The following is a 15,868-nucleotide window of genomic DNA, read 5'->3' on the forward strand; positions in this document are numbered from 1 at the left end:
AGCTTAGAGACAAAAACAATTTATGTTGGGCCCTTCCACTGTTTTTACACTGCGATATTGACTCATCATATATGGTTAAAACAGAATATACTCCAAAAGCGGGGAAAATAATACCATTTATACAACTCATATCCATAGCACTGGGGAATAAAACTTATGTTATGTGTTTGCAGTGTCTTGTTGCAATTATTTTAAAGAAAATGGGCCCTTTAATTGCATCCAGTACACTCTTATTTCTGGTAAACGCTATAACCCAGGGGTGTCAGAATCCGGCCCATGGGTGTTTTTTTTTTGGGGGGGGGGGGCATACTGTAACATACTTATTATAGGCTTACTGTAAAATGACTAAAACCAAATCGAAACTTTGTCAATTATAATTGACTTACATTCATACAGTTTCTTGACTGTGTCCAGCTTGCTAATAATCACCTAAATGAAGGCTAGACAGTCAGGGAGCATCGAAAATTCAAAAAACGATGGATAGAGGACAATTTTTTTTGCACTTTTTGACGGTGTGGAAATATAACCAGTTTTCAGTGCGGCCCTCCGGACCTCGTTGAAGACCGAATGCGGCCCCCAGAGCAAAATGATCTTGACACCTCTGCTATAACCCGTTATACCAACTAACCTATAATATTAGCTATGATTATATATTTTTTTTACCTCCATGAGTTGTAGCCTATGATTGCTAACCAGTATATTGGTTAATGAAAAATAGACAGTCAGTCAGCGAGCGACCCAGCGATTCTGCTGTGTGCGGGAGTGTTTAGATCTCCATGCGGATGTGACATTTCAGAGAAGAGCGCGACCGCCATTTTGAGTTTTTACCTCAAACTCAACATCACAAACCAAGGAAGCGGGTGAGAGGCTCTGGCTGTGACCGGGCACATTTATTCATTGAACAGACGTTTTGAAATGCGACAAGGTGCTGAATTTTGTTGCTAATATTAATACGGTGATTTAATGTGTGGGAAAGTCGATATCGGGCTGTGGCATCGCTATCACCCTAAACTTCTAAATTACTGCGATTCCAAATTAGAAGCAGGTTTGAATGGATAGCTTTTTTCTCTGCTCTCCCCCAGACGAGGGACAATCGGAGGAGCACACGGACTGGGAACATCGAAGGGAAAGTTGTATTTCAATGTGCATTGATAGTTTATGAACATTTGTTTTCCCCGATTGACTCATTTCGTTAGTTGGCTGCCTTGTGCCAGTTGGCTTTAAAACAGGGCAACAGTATTTGTTTCTCAGGCTGCAGGTCGTGAGTTGTCTTTATCACTTCACCTATTGCCCCATATTACCCGGGGTAAAAGTCGGGATTTATTTAATTCAACGGGTCTCCCTTTTTTGGAGCCGTAGTCATCACCACCGTCAGCGACTTGCACCCATCAAGGCGCCGAGATTGGGCGAATAGCAAGCAAATACGTCCGCGTTTCTCTGCCTGCTCCCCCACCGACCTCCTCCCCTCAATCCCCGGCGCTGACGGGAGAAAAGGCCGAGGTTGTTTTAGAACAGGCCCAGCCGACCAGGTTTGACCTGTCTATTCCACCTCCGCACCCGCAAACACCTCACCAACAACCCAGTAACCGGCTCCCCGTGGAACCAGCAACCGACAAGTTCGAGGGGAACAAAGACAACAGGCATCATCATCTCTTCACAACAGTTGCCAACATGAACCACCACCACACTCAACAACAGCAGCAGCAGAAAGCCGGCGAGCAACAACTTAGCGAGCCCGAGGATATGGAGATGGAAGGTACGAAAAAGCCACGGGAAGGGGACGATAAACTAACACAACAATTACAGTAAAATAGTTGGAAGTGCATAGCTAGCGTGAACTGATGTATCGTCACTGTAAACATCAAGGCCTAGACTGAATGGTCACAACTCATTTTGCTGATGATGCGTCCATTGCAGCAGCAGCATCTGACCTCGTTTAGTCAGTAGCCAACGTTAGCTTAGCTTTAACTTAAGTGTTGTTGACATGTCAAATACAAGCGTCGTTGGATGTAACTAGTTAGTTAACGTTGGACGACCCGGTAACTAGCCGAGACTCGCTAACTTACATCACACATATGCAACTGGCAGGTTAGCACATTCACGGACTGATTTCTTGCACTCTCACGGTCTTGACGCTAGCTAGCTAGTCCAAGTCGGCGTGATTAAACGTGGCGCAGTCAACTTGGTAGCTAACGATGATCAAAACATCCGTTTTGGTTTAACGTAAGACAACATGAGTGAAACATTACATAAACCACACGTTTTTACAGTATATTTACAACCGTCGTATATCTGTCACCTAACAAGCTTAACTTACATTGATGTATATTTGGATCAGTTGGCTAGTTAGCAATAGCATGTACAATTCATTCATCGCGGTTAGCTAGCCAACCTACTAGTTGCCAAAATAAACCCGGGTCAATAGCTCTCACTCGCGCTACAAAATCGATCGTTTGTGCCCCGGTCACAGGGGTTAACGGTAACGCATTTTTAGTCTGGATGTTACACTCCCGTTCATGTTTTGTAAACAGTAGCCCACTTAGCTAAAGTTAGCTTGTTTCACATGACTCTTTGAGCCTACGCATGCCGTTTTAACAATGGCTATTAATGACCCAGCAGGTATTAGGCAAATGTTGCTATTTACTTACACATTTGACAGACCAATTGGTAAGTTAGTTGAGGTATTTTTTTACAGGGATCTCATGGTTACGGTGCGTTTACTATTTGTTTGCCTAACTAGCCTACCCAACTGTGTAATGTATTTGTAATTAGCTAACTAACGTCAGCTAGCCGCTAATCTGCGAACGGTAGCCAAGCTACAGTAGCCAGGTAACAGTAGCCAGGTAACAAGGTACGATCACTCAGTTTAGTTGTAAACAATATATGTATAATTTAATAATTTGTATTTGTAATATAATTGTTTTGCTGATTTGTTAACTGAAAATGGTTGGCCTTTTAGTGACCGTTATAGGAGGCCTCTCCGTGGACCGGGGGGGGGGTGTGTGGCGATTCCAAGATGGTGGATACTTAGCTAGCATTTTAAAGCGATCCATTTGAAGCAAGGCCCTTAGCCTGTTTGTTTACGTTTTTATAAAGGGAATGGTTTGCATCGTCGTCATTGAGACTCGCGTGTCATTTATGTGATTTTCAAATGTGCTAGCTATACATGAAATAATCATGTAGCTAGCTAGATGGCTAACTAATGTAGCAGTGGTGATATCTATCTACCTATTTCATTAGCTAGCAAAGAGGTACTAGCTAGCTTACAATTCAAGTTAATCAACACAGATGCGTCAATTTGGTTGTGCCGTACATCAACGATAGTCTAAACTAGCTTTGCGAACTAACGTTACTGAAATAAGCACCTGTCCCCAAAGGATGCCCGGAAATATTTAATGGTGCACAGCTAGATAGATGGCGTTTAGCCAAGTTGAGGATTTAGCCAACATAACAACTCGAGGTGGGTGGCAGGGTTTATGTTTCTGCGGCAAGGCCTGCATGTGGAGGTTGCGTCGACACAGCCAGCGCGCGGGGATTTGCTGCTTCATTGTATTGAAGACAACGCGCCATTTTTAATGATCCCCATTAAGTTGGGACAGTAAACAACATTTCTGACAGTTTAGCAAAAATGTTCGTCAATAGCATGCACTTTAGCATTATGATCATTTGTGATGCATAGGATGGAGATGACATATCATTCATCATTACCACAGGTGCATCAGTCCAACTGATAGAATCTCTGATTTATTTACACAACTGGTGTTTGGATGAGCAGATTCAGGTCTAGTTGAGGTGCATGGACAAGAGGCCTTCCACTGTAATAGTCATACACTACATACAACCAGTTGGTTTACATTGGCACCTTGTCATTCTTATAACCATTTTCATTTTAACATCTTACTAAATGCATCTAACTTAACACCAGTGGTTATTCCTGGCCTGGCCCCTTTCCCATCCCAGCTGCTGAATACCATGCACTACTCTTACTTAATGTACCAAACTTAGTACCAGTGGTAAGCACTCCTACTCTGAGATGCAGGACAAACTGACCCCAGAGCAGCACTCTTACTGAGATGCAGGACAAACTGACCCCAGAGCAGCACTCTTACTGAGATGCAGGACAAACTGATCTGAGATCAGCACTCCTATTGAGATGCAAGACAAACTGATTCTAGGGCATCACTCCTACTGAGATGCAGGACAAACTGATCTGAGATCAGCACTCCTACTGAGATGCAGGACAAACTGATTATAGAGCATCACTCCTACTGAGATGCAGGACAAACTGATCTGAGATCAGCACTCCTACTAAGATGCAGGACAGACTGATCTGAGATCAGCACTCCTACTGAGATGCAGGACAGACTGATCTGAGATCAGCACTCCTACTGAGATGCAGGACAGACTGATCTGAGATCAGCACTCCTACTGAGATGCAGGACTGACCGATCTGAGATCAGCACTCCTACTGAGATGCAGGACAGACTGATCTGAGATCAGCACTCCTACTGAGATGCAGGACAGACTGATCTGAGATCAGCACTCCTACTGAGATGCAGGACAGACTGATCTGAGATCAGCACTCCTACTGAGATGCAGGACAGACTGATCTGAGATCAGCACTCCTACTGAGATGCAGGACAGACTCTTCTGGGGACAAAAAAATGTATTTTTGACAGCTTTTTCTTTGGTTACATGTACAGTACCAGTCAAAAGTTGGGACATACCTACTCATTCAAGGGTTTTTCTTTATTTTTACTATTTTCTATATTGTAGGAGACTAGTGAAGACATCAAAACTATGAAATAACATATGGAATCATGTAATTACCTAAAAAAAGTGTTAAAATATATTTAGTTTATGTTTGAGATTCTTCAAAGTAGCCCTCCTTTGGGTTGATGAGTCCATATTTTAATGTACTTGTATTATACATTGTATTTTCAGTCATAACTGTTATAGAAGGTGAGTTTTTAAACCCCGCCCCCCAACTACTCTTTAAACCCCGCCCCCCCAACTACTCTTTAAACCCCGCCCCCCCAACTACTCTTTAAACCCCGCCCCCCCAACTACTCTTTAAACCCCGCCCCCCCAACTACTCTTTAAACCCCGCCCCCCCAACTACTCTTTAAACCCCGCCCCCCAACTACTCTTTAAACCCCGCCCCCCAACTACTCTTTAAACCCCGCCCCCCAACTACTCGCAGTCCATCCCATCCAGGGCCTAAAATGAACACCTGCCAAAAGCGGGTAGATTTTGGCATTGGTGGGTAAGAGGTCAAGGCTCCAGTGTGACCATTCCACCTGCATTTGTGAGTAAAAAAAATAGTGACGTTTTATCACATTTATAGCTAAATAAATGCTGCAGTAGCTGTTTTCAATGTATTTCTGCTTCTTTTTTTTTTAAGCAATTAAATTAATCACATATTTTTATTTTTTATTTTTTTATCTACCTGCTACGGTGGCTGTTTTCAACTTATTTCTGCTGGGTTTAAAAAAAATAAAGCAATTAAAGGAATCACATATTTTTTTTTTATCTACCTGCTACGGTGGCTGGTGGTCCAAAAAGTACCTTTAATGCCCGATCCCACCTATCTCTGTCAACAGCCCTCTTGTGATTTCCAGCTAGTTGATTTCTGGTTTTCCGACTCTCCCAACAGCGCTATTTATCGGGTTAATTTTAGATTAATGTTGATATTTTTCAGCCTTCAACCTGTGGCCACAAACAAGCTACATGGAGGCAATACCAAAATATGTGATCTAATGCTTAACTTTTCATAGCAAAACCTATTGTCCCATTCCCTGCATAGTGCTGCCTTTGGGTCTACCCTATTGTCCCATTCCCTGCATAGTGCTGCCTTTGGGTCTACCCTATTGTCCCATTCCCTGCATAGTGCTGCCTTTGGGTCTACCCTATTGTCCCATTCCCTGTGTAGTGCTGCCTTTGGGTCTACCCTATTGTCCCATTCCCTGCATAGTGCTGCCTTTGGGTCTACCCTATTGTCCCATTCCCTGCATAGTGCTGCCTTTGGGTCTACCCTATTGTCCCATTCCCTGCATAGTGCTGCCTTTGGGTCTACCCTATTGTCCCATTCCCTGCATAGTGCTGCCTTTGGGTCTACCCTATTGTCCCATTCCCTGCATAGTGCTGCCTTTGGGTCTACCCTATTGTCCCATTCCCTGCATAGTGCTGCCTTTGGGTCTACCCTATTGTCCCATTCCCTGCATAGTGCTGCCTTTGGGTCTACCCTATTGTCCCATTCCCTGCATAGTGCTGCCTTTGGGTCTACCCTATTGTCCCATTCCCTGCATAGTGCTGCCTTTGGGTCTACCCTATTGGCCCATTCCCTGCATAGTGCTGCCTTTGGGTCTACCCTATTGTCCCATTCCCTGCATAGTGCTGCCTTTGGGTCTACCCTATTGTCCCATTCCCTGCATAGTGCTGCCTTTGGGTCTACCCTATTGTCCCATTCCCTGTATAGTGCTGCCTTTGGGTCTACCCTATTGGCCCATTCCCTGTGTAGTGCTGCCTTTGGGTCTACCCCATGTGACCTGGTCAAACCTATTGTCCCATTCCCTGTATAGTGCTGCCTTTGGGATTACCCTATTGGCCCATTCCCTGTATAGTGCTGCCTTTGGGTCTACCCCATGTGACCTGGTCAAACGTATTGCTCCTTTTGCTGTGGTGCTGCGCCACGGCAAAATCATTACCGCCTCACAACAACAACAACAACAACAACAAATATCAAACATTAACACATATTTCTGCTGAGGTGCATTTTTTGTAGCTGCGATATCATTCCACATGTACTTTTCCTCTGCAAACAAAACAAGTAAATAATAAGAAAATCTAACAACCCCATAGTAGAATATATTTTAATCTATTTACCTTGTCGGCTTGTTGCTCTATGCTAGATAAATATTCCTGTCGTGGCTCATCCCTGTTCTCAGCGCCACAGGGAGGGAAACATGCAGCCTGACAAGAAGTTAATGCACAACAATTCTTCAATCTCAGAAACAGCAGTTTTAAAGGCTTTTTGTTGGAAAAAGAGAGAAATCCCAGCTTTCCAGTCCTACTTGTATTTATTTCTCATCTCCTAAATATGCGCGAACGTCTCCGTTTTAAACCCAGGATGTTTAGCAGAAGCATGTTAACACCGGCATGTGCCTAGGGGAGAGTGGGGTGAAATGTAACGTCTGACAATTGTAGGGTGGCTTGGGGTACAACGTCTCTCTATACTTCCAATTTCATTTCTTTTGGAATGACTTTTAAAAAATTGTGAGTCAGATATTTTTTTTGATGAGAAAGAGTAGTGGAAACCAGGGAAAGTGTTTGGGGGGGATAATGACGAAGTGGTTTCTGTGAGAAGTACAGGCAAGGGGGCTTGTTACCCCGGGTGGAGATTTACCCCAAGTTACCCTAACAAGTAGGCCTACATTATATTCAGTGTTTATGCAAGGTTTTTTTTTGTGACATAAAATTAATCAATATGATAATAACTAGTTAAAAGATGACATGAGATCTGGTAATGATGAGCTCCCGAGTGGTCCAGCGGTCTAAGAAATAGCCTCTAGCACTGAGATATATCACTACAGTACCTGGTTCAGCGGTCTAAGACATAGCATCTAGCACTGAGATGCAGTATCACTACAGTACCTGGTTCAGCGGTCTAAGACACTGCATCTCAGTGCTAGAGGCTATATCACTACAGTACCTGGTTCAGCGGTCTAAGACACTGCATCTCAGTGCTAGAGGCTATATCACTACAGTACCTGGTTCAGCGGTCTAAGACACTGCATCTCAGTGCTAGAGGCTATATCACTACAGTACCTGGTTCAGCGGTCTAAGACACTGCATCTCAGTGCTAGAGGCTATATCACTACAGTACCTGGTTCAGCGGTCTATGACACTGCATCTCAGTGCTAGAGGCTATATCACTACAGTACCTGGTTCAGCGGTCTATGACACTGCATCTCAGTGCTAGAGGCTATATCACTACAGTACCTGGTTCAGCGGTCTAAGACACTGCATCTCAGTGCTAGAGGCTATATCACTACAGTACCTGGTTCAGCGGTCTAAGACACTGCATCTCACTGCTAGAGGCTATATCACTACAGTACCTGGTTCAGCGGTCTAAGACACTGCATCTCAGTGCTAGAGGCTATATCACTACAGTACCTGGTTCAGTGGTCTAAGACACTGCATCTCAGTGCTAGAGGCTATATCACTACAGTACCTGGTTCAGTGGTCTATGACACTGCATCTCAGTGCTAGAGGCTATATCACTACAGTACCTGGTTCAGTGGTCTATGACACTGCATCTCACTGCTAGAGGCTATATCACTACAGTACCTGGTTCAGCGGTCTAAGACACTGCATCTCAGTGCTAGAGGCTATATCACTACAGTACCTGGTTCAGCGGTCTAAGACACTGCATCTCAGTGCTAGAGGCTATATCACTACAGTACCTGGTTCAGCGGTCTATGACACTGCATCTCAGTGCTAGAGGCTATATCACTACAGTACCTGGTTCAGCGGTCTAAGACACTGCATCTCAGTGCTAGAGGCTATATCACTACAGTACCTGGTTCAGCGGTCTAAGACACTGCATCTCACTGCTAGAGGCTATATCACTACAGTACCTGGTTCAGCGGTCTAAGACACTGCATCTCAGTGCTAGAGGCTATATCACTACAGTACCTGGTTCAGTGGTCTAAGACACTGCATCTCAGTGCTAGAGGCTATATCACTACAGTACCTGGTTCAGTGGTCTATGACACTGCATCTCAGTGCTAGAGGCTATATCACTACAGTACCTGGTTCAGTGGTCTATGACACTGCATCTCACTGCTAGAGGCTATATCACTACAGTACCTGGTTCAGCGGTCTAAGACACTGCATCTCAGTGCTAGAGGCTATATCACTACAGTACCTGGTTCAGCGGTCTAAGACACTGCATCTCAGTGCTAGAGGCTATATCACTACAGTACCTGGTTCAGCGGTCTAAGACACTGCATCTCAGTGCTAGAGGCTATTACAATGGTTATGTTTTAGTCAAACAATATATCTGTTTGCAAATTGACTGCAAGAAGCACAATCTCCAAATGATTTGTAAATATATTTTTATTTTATTTAAGCTTTTATTTAACTAGGCAAGTCAGTTAAGAACAAATTCTTAATTTACAGTGACTGCCTACCCCGGCCAAACCCTCCCGTAACCCGGACGACGCTGGGCAAATGGTGCACCACCCTATGGGACTTCCAATCACGGCCGGTTGTGATCCAGCCCAGGATTGAACCAGGGTCTGTAGTGACGCCTCTAGCACTGAGATGCAGTGCTTTAGACCGCTGCGCCACCTGGGAGCCCACTCGGGAGCCCGGCCCCCTGAACAGCTGCTCGAGAGCCCGGCCCCCTGAACAGCCACTCGGGAGCCCGGCCCCCTGAACAGCCACTCGGGAGCCCGGCCCCTTGAACAGCCACTCGGGAGCCCGGCCCCCTGAACAGCCACTCGTCAGCCCGGCCCCCTGAACAGCCACTCGGGAGCCCGGCCCCCTGAACAGCCACTCGGGAGCCCGGCCCCCTGAACAGCCACTCGGCTCGCGGCTGAATCTAGTTGAGGATCCCTGGAATAGGGAGTCGTCAGGGACACAGGCTGAGTGACACATGTCGTTAGCTGCCTGTAATCCACTTGGAAAAATGAGGCCAGTCTCGTGAGCGTGGCTCACTGGGGCTCCATGTACACACACACACTCAGTACATGCAACCAGACTCTCTCTCTCACGGATGCAGAAGAGATGACACTCATACTGCTAGGGTAGGTAAGGACACACTAATATATATATATGAGATGCTTTTCTGTCATTCAAACTGACTGTAGAACTGCCGACAGAGACGAGGTATACTTTACTGACTCTCACACTCTTAGTCTGACTCTCAAATGGTACCCTATTCTCTACACCTTCCCTAGGGGCCCTGGTCTAAAGTAGTGCACTATATAGGGAATAGGGTGCCGTTTGAGATACAGACTTCCTGTGTTGTTCTTCAGTAGACATCTTAGTTGTGATTGATGAGACTAGTCCCGGGCTCTTTGTCTGGGTAATTACCTGCCTGAGTTCCTCCCGTCCCCTTCCTAAAGCAGCTACACAGGCTTGTGTGTGTCAGAGGAGCTCACAGCTTAATCCTTCATTGTTACTAATTACCAGACTGCTGTAGTCGACACACAGACACACACACTGCTGCTGCGACACTGCCTCGGCACCACAGTGTTCTTCCTGATGGTTAAAGATGACCAGACAGTGTCCGCATCCTAAATCGGGCCCTGGTTAAAAGTAGTGCACTACTTTAGACCAGAGCTCTATGTAGGGAATAGGGCCCATAGTGCACTACTTTAGACCACAGCTCTATGTAGGGAATAGGGTGCCATAGTGCACTACTTTAGACCAGAGCTCTATGTAGGGAATAGGGCCCATAGTGCACTACTTTAGACCAGAGCTCTATGTAGGGAATAGGGTGCTATTTGGGATGCGTACAGCATGTTTACATTGCAGGGAAATTAACCTCTGTTCTAAAGATTAAACACAGATCAGTGTTTTAAACTGACCCAGTCATCATAACCACCTTACAGATCAGTGTGTTAAACTGACCCAGTCATCATAACTATAATACAGATCAGTGTTTTAAACTGACCCAGTCATCATAACCACCTTACAGATCAGTGTTTTAAACTGACCCAGTCATCATAACCACCTTACAGATCAGTGTTTTAAAATGACCCAGTCATCATAACCACCTTACAGATCAGTGTTTTAAAATGACCCAGTCATCATAACCACCTTACAGATCAGTGTTTTAAACTGACCCAGTCATCATAACTATAATACAGATCAGTGTTTTAAAATGACCCAGTCATCATAACTATAATACAGATCAGTGTTTTAAACTGACCCAGTCATCATAACCACCTTACAGATCAGTGTTTTAAACTGACCCAGTCATCATAACAGCAAGGAGTCATCATGTCAGGTAGTCCTGAGGCATGGTCCTAGGGCTCAGGTCCTAGGGCTCAGGTCCTCCGAGAGAGAGAAAGAAAGAGAGAATTAGAGAGAGCACACTTAAATTTACACAGGACACCGAATAGGACAGGAGAAGTACTCCAGATATAACAAACCCCCGGACAGGGCCAAACAGGAAGGATATAACCCCACCCACTTTGCCAAAGCACAGCCCCCACACCACTAGAGGGATATCTTCAACCACCAACTTACCATCCTGAGACAAGGCCGAGTATAGCCCACAAAGATCTCCGCCACGGCGCCAACCCAGACACGATGACCACATCAGTGACTCAACCCACTCAGGTGACGCACCCCTCCCAGGGACGGTATGAGAGAGCCCCAGTAAGCCAGTGACTCAGCCCCTGTAATAGGGTTAGAGGCAGAGAATCCCAGTGGAAAGAGGGGAACCGGCCAGGCAGAGACAGCAAGGGCGGTTCGTTGCTCCAGAGCCTTTCCGTTCACCTTCCCACTCCTGGGCCAGACTACACTCAATCATTTGACCCACTGAAGAGATGAGTCTTCAGTAAAGACTTAAAAGGTTGAGACCGAGTTTGCGTCTCTGACATGGGTAGGCAGACCGTTCCATAAAAATGGAGCTCTATAGGAGAAAGCCCTGCCTCCAGCTGTTTGCTTAGAAATTCTAGGGACAATTAGGAGGCCTGCGTCTTGTTACCGTAGTGTACATGTAGGTATGTACGGCAGGACCAAATCAGAGAGATAGGTAAGAGCAAGCCCATGTAATGCTTTGTAGGTTAGCAGTAAAACCTTGAAATTGGCTCTTGCTTTGACAGGAAGCCAGTGTAGGGAGGCTAGCACTGGAGTAATATGATCACATTTTTTGGTTCTATTCAGGATTCTAGCAGCCGTATTTAGCACTAACTGAAGTTTATTTAGTGCTTTATCCGGGTAGCCGGAAAGTAGAGCATTGCAGTAGTCTAACCTAGAAGTGACAAAAGCATGGATTAATTTTTCTGCATCATTTTTGGACAGAAAGTTTCAGATTTTTGCAATGTTACGTAGATGGAAAAAAGCTGTCCTGAAATGGTCTTGATATGTTCTTCAAAAGAGAGATCAGGGTCCAGAGTAACGCCGAGGTCCTTCACAGTTTTATTTGAGACGACTGTACAACCATTAAGATTAATTGTCAGATTCAACAGAAGATCTCTTTGTTTCTTGGGACCTAGAACAAGCATCTCTGTTTTGTCCGAGTTTAAAAGTAGAAAGTTTGCTGCCATCCACTTCCTTATGTCTGAAACACATGCTTCTAGCGAGGGCAATTTTGTGGCTTCACCATGTTTCATTGAAATGTACAGCGGTGTGTCATCCGCATAGCAGTGAAAGTTAACATTATGTTTTCGAATGACTTCCCCAAGAGGTAAAATATATAGTAAAAACAATAGTGGTCCTAAAACGGAACCTTGAGGAACCCCGAAATTTACAGTTGATTTGTCAGAGGACAAACCATTCACAGAGACAAACTGATATCTTTCCGACAGATAAGATCAGATCATGCTGAAATAAGATGCTGGTAGACGGTGAGCCTCTATTTGAAGGGGATCATTCCTAGCCAGGGGACTGTGTGTATCTTCCCCTTCATATCATCATCATACCAGTGAGAAACAACATATTTCTGTTAGGCCCGGGATGATGCCGCTATCGCAATGTTTATTTCCTTGGCTTAAAATGAAAACACGAACCAGACTGAATGTGTTTATGTACAGCAGGTTTTTAAAAAGGACAATGTGATGTAGCTTGGAAGACATGTGACTCTGAATGACAACACAATGTGATGTAGCTTGGAAAACACGTGACTCTGAATGACAACACAATGTGATGTAGCTTGGAAAATACGTGACTCTGAATGACAACACAATGTGATGTAGCTTGATAAATACGTGACTCTGAATGACAACACAATGTGATGTAGCTTGGAAAATACGTGACTCTGAATGACAACACAATGTGATGTAGCTTGGAAAACACGTGACTCTGAATGACAACACAATGTGATGTAGCTTGGAAAACACGTGACTCTGAATGACAACACAATGTGATGTAGCTTGGAAAATACGTGACTCTGAATGACAACACAATGTGATGGTTGTTTCAATCATCAGGGCTGTTTTCCTAAAGAAGTTAAATCCACCTGGCGTTTTGATTCCTTGACCGTGATACTAACATCAAATCACCATGCTGTTGTCTTCCTGCCCTAACATCTCTGTTTATCTAACGTCTTCCTCTCTCGGTGTGCGCGTGTGTGTGTGTGTGTGTGTGTGCGTGCAGCTGGGGACACAGACGATCCCCCGAGAATCCCAGCCAACCCGGTGATTAACGGGAACGTTGCCATGGCAGACGGACACAACACAGAGGAGGACATGGAGGATGGTGAGGAGGACTCACCTGCACACACACTGATGGACACACACACACATATACACACTCACTCACTGATGGACCCACCCTGATGGACCCACCCTGCCCCTCCTCTCCCGTGTATGTAGATACCAGCTGGCGTTCGGAGGCGACATGTCGTTTTGTGGTGGAGAGGTTCAGCCGGCTGAGTGAGTCTGTTCTCAGCCCGTCCTGCTTCGTCAGGAACCTGCCCTGGAAGATCATGGTGATGCCTCGCTTCTACCCAGACCGGCCGCACCAGAAGAGTGTTGGCTTCTTCCTGCAGTGCAACGCAGACTCCGACTCCACGTAAGTCACGTGATGCACACACACACACACACACACACACTCAGGGGCCCAATGCCTTAATCATTAGGCCCTTAGTGCACGGGCACGCACACAGCATGCAGGTAGAGCCCTTGATCGACACACACACACACACACACACACACATACACGCAGCATGCAGGCAGAGATCCTGATAGACATAGACACACACACACACACACAGCATGCAGGCAGAGACCCTGATAGACACACACACACATAGCATGCAGGCAGAGACCCTGATAGACACACACACACACACACACAGCGCATTGCTTCGTTTGTCTCCGGTCCTGTTTCTAGCGACGACCTCACGGTATCTGTATCCCGGTGCCTCCATGGACGTCACATGATACAGACAGAGGTCATGGTTGGGATCTGAACCCCGGCCTCCCGCTGGGGGAACCAACTTAACCCTTCATTAGGACAAGACATTTCATCTTGGGTCGAGGGTGGCGCTGTTTTTGAAGTTGTAGGCAGGGTGACGTGAACTCATCACGAGAGCACGAGTTCAACTCACCTCCGCTACACACACGCACACACACACAGACACACAGACACACACACACACACACACACACACACACACACACACACTTCCCCATCAGACTTTTTATTTTGACTTTTTAAGTGGAAACGCTGCCTTAGCTCTTGTGTGTCGTGTAACATTTAAATGTGTCCCCCTGGTGTGACGGGTAAATGTGTCCCCCTGCTAGGTCCTTGTCGTGCCATGCACAGGCCATGCTGAAGTAGTTTCCTGGTGTAACGTGTAAATGTGTCCCCCTGCTAGGTCCTGGTCGTGCCATGCACAGGCCATGCTGAAGTAGTTTCCTGGTGTAACGTGTAAATGTGTCCCCCTGCTAGGTCCTGGTCGTGCCATGCTGAAGTAGTTTCCTGGTGTAACGTGTAAATGTGTCCCCCTGCTAGGTCCTGGTCGTGCCACGCTCAGGCCATGCTGAAGATCATCAACTATAAGGATGATGAGAAGTCGTTCAGCCGCAGAATCAGCCACCTCTTCTTCCACAAGGAGAACGACTGGGGCTTCTCTAACTTCATGTCCTGGAGCGTGAGTACCACACACACACACACCGGGATACACACACACACACGGTATACACTGGTGTGTGTATATACACGTACAGACACAGACAACATAATTGTTCTCCGGTGTGTTTTCAGGATGTGACTGATCCAGAGAGAGGCTTTGTGGAGGATGATCAAGTCTCCTTTGAAGTCTACGTGCAGGCAGACGCTCCTCACGGAGTGGCGTGAGTCTTGATTCCTTACTTCTCTCCTTCCCTCTTCTATCTCACCTGTTCTCTTTTCCTCTCTCTTTCCCCCTATCTCTCTCGCTCTCTTTCCCCCTATCTCTCTCTCTCTCTTTCCCCCTATCTCTCTCTCTCTCTTTCCCCCTATCTCTCTCGCTCTCTTTCCCCCTATCTCTCGCTCTTTCCCCCTATCTCTCGCTCTTTCCCCCTATCTCTCGCTCTTTCCCCCTATCTCTCGCTCTCTTTCCCCCTATCTCTCGCTCTCTTTCCCCCTATCTCTCGCTCTCTTTCCCCCTATCTCTCGCTCTCTTTCCCCCTATCTCTCGCTCTCTTTCCCCTATCTCTCGCTCTCTTTCCCCCTATCTCTCGCTCTCTTTCCCCCTATCTCTCGCTCTCTTTCCCCCTATCTCTCGCTCTCTTTCCCCCTATCTCTCGCTCTCTTTCCCCCTATCTCTCGCTCTCTTTCCCCCTATCTCTCGCTCTCTTTCCCCCTATCTCTCGCTCTCTTTCCCCCTGTCTCTCGCTCTCTTTCCCCCTGTCTCTCGCTCTCTTTCCCCCTGTCTCTCGCTCTCTTTCCCCCTGTCTCTCGCTCTCTTTCCCCCTGTCTCTCGCTCTCTTTCCCCCTGTCTCTCGCTCTCTTTCCCCCTGTCTCTCGCTCTCTTTCCCCCTGTCTCTCGCTCTCTTTCCCCCTGTCTCTCGCTCTCTTTCCCCCTATCTCTCGCTCTCTTTCCCCCTGTCTCTCGCTCTCTTTCCCCCTGTCTCTTCTTCCCTCTTTTCTGTCCTCTCTCTCCTCTGTATGTTGGGACCATTGTCCAGTTCACCAGATGTTT

At 46.2% G+C, this 15,868-nt stretch overlaps 1 protein-coding gene across 11 annotated transcripts in view; it reads left to right on the top strand.

The window, feature by feature from the left end:
- Positions 1 to 293: 293 nt before the first annotated feature.
- Positions 294 to 15,868, top strand: part of usp7 (ubiquitin specific peptidase 7 (herpes virus-associated)) — a 73,923-nt gene continuing 58,348 nt past the window's right edge. For 3 of the 11 annotated variants that reach the window (XM_090197820.1, XM_090197818.1, XM_090197821.1), the window contains exons 1-5: positions 294 to 1,756; positions 13,336 to 13,437; positions 13,554 to 13,752; positions 14,698 to 14,836; positions 14,950 to 15,038. In XM_090197820.1, coding sequence (XP_090053946.1) covers positions 1,672 to 1,756; positions 13,336 to 13,437; positions 13,554 to 13,752; positions 14,698 to 14,836; positions 14,950 to 15,038 — 614 coding nt within the window. In that variant the 5' untranslated portion in view covers positions 294 to 1,671. Of the gene's footprint in view, positions 1,757 to 1,883; positions 2,224 to 9,183; positions 9,813 to 13,335; positions 13,438 to 13,553; positions 13,753 to 14,697; positions 14,837 to 14,949; positions 15,039 to 15,868 lie in introns of those variants that run through there. The other 8 variants (XM_090197825.1, XM_090197819.1, XM_090197823.1 and 5 more) reach the window with 5 other exon arrangements.

The sequence above is a fragment of the Oncorhynchus mykiss genome, chromosome 13 (assembly GCF_057628025.1).
Source record: "Oncorhynchus mykiss isolate SJ-2025 chromosome 13, ASM5762802v1, whole genome shotgun sequence".
NCBI lineage: Eukaryota > Metazoa > Chordata > Actinopteri > Salmoniformes > Salmonidae > Oncorhynchus > Oncorhynchus mykiss.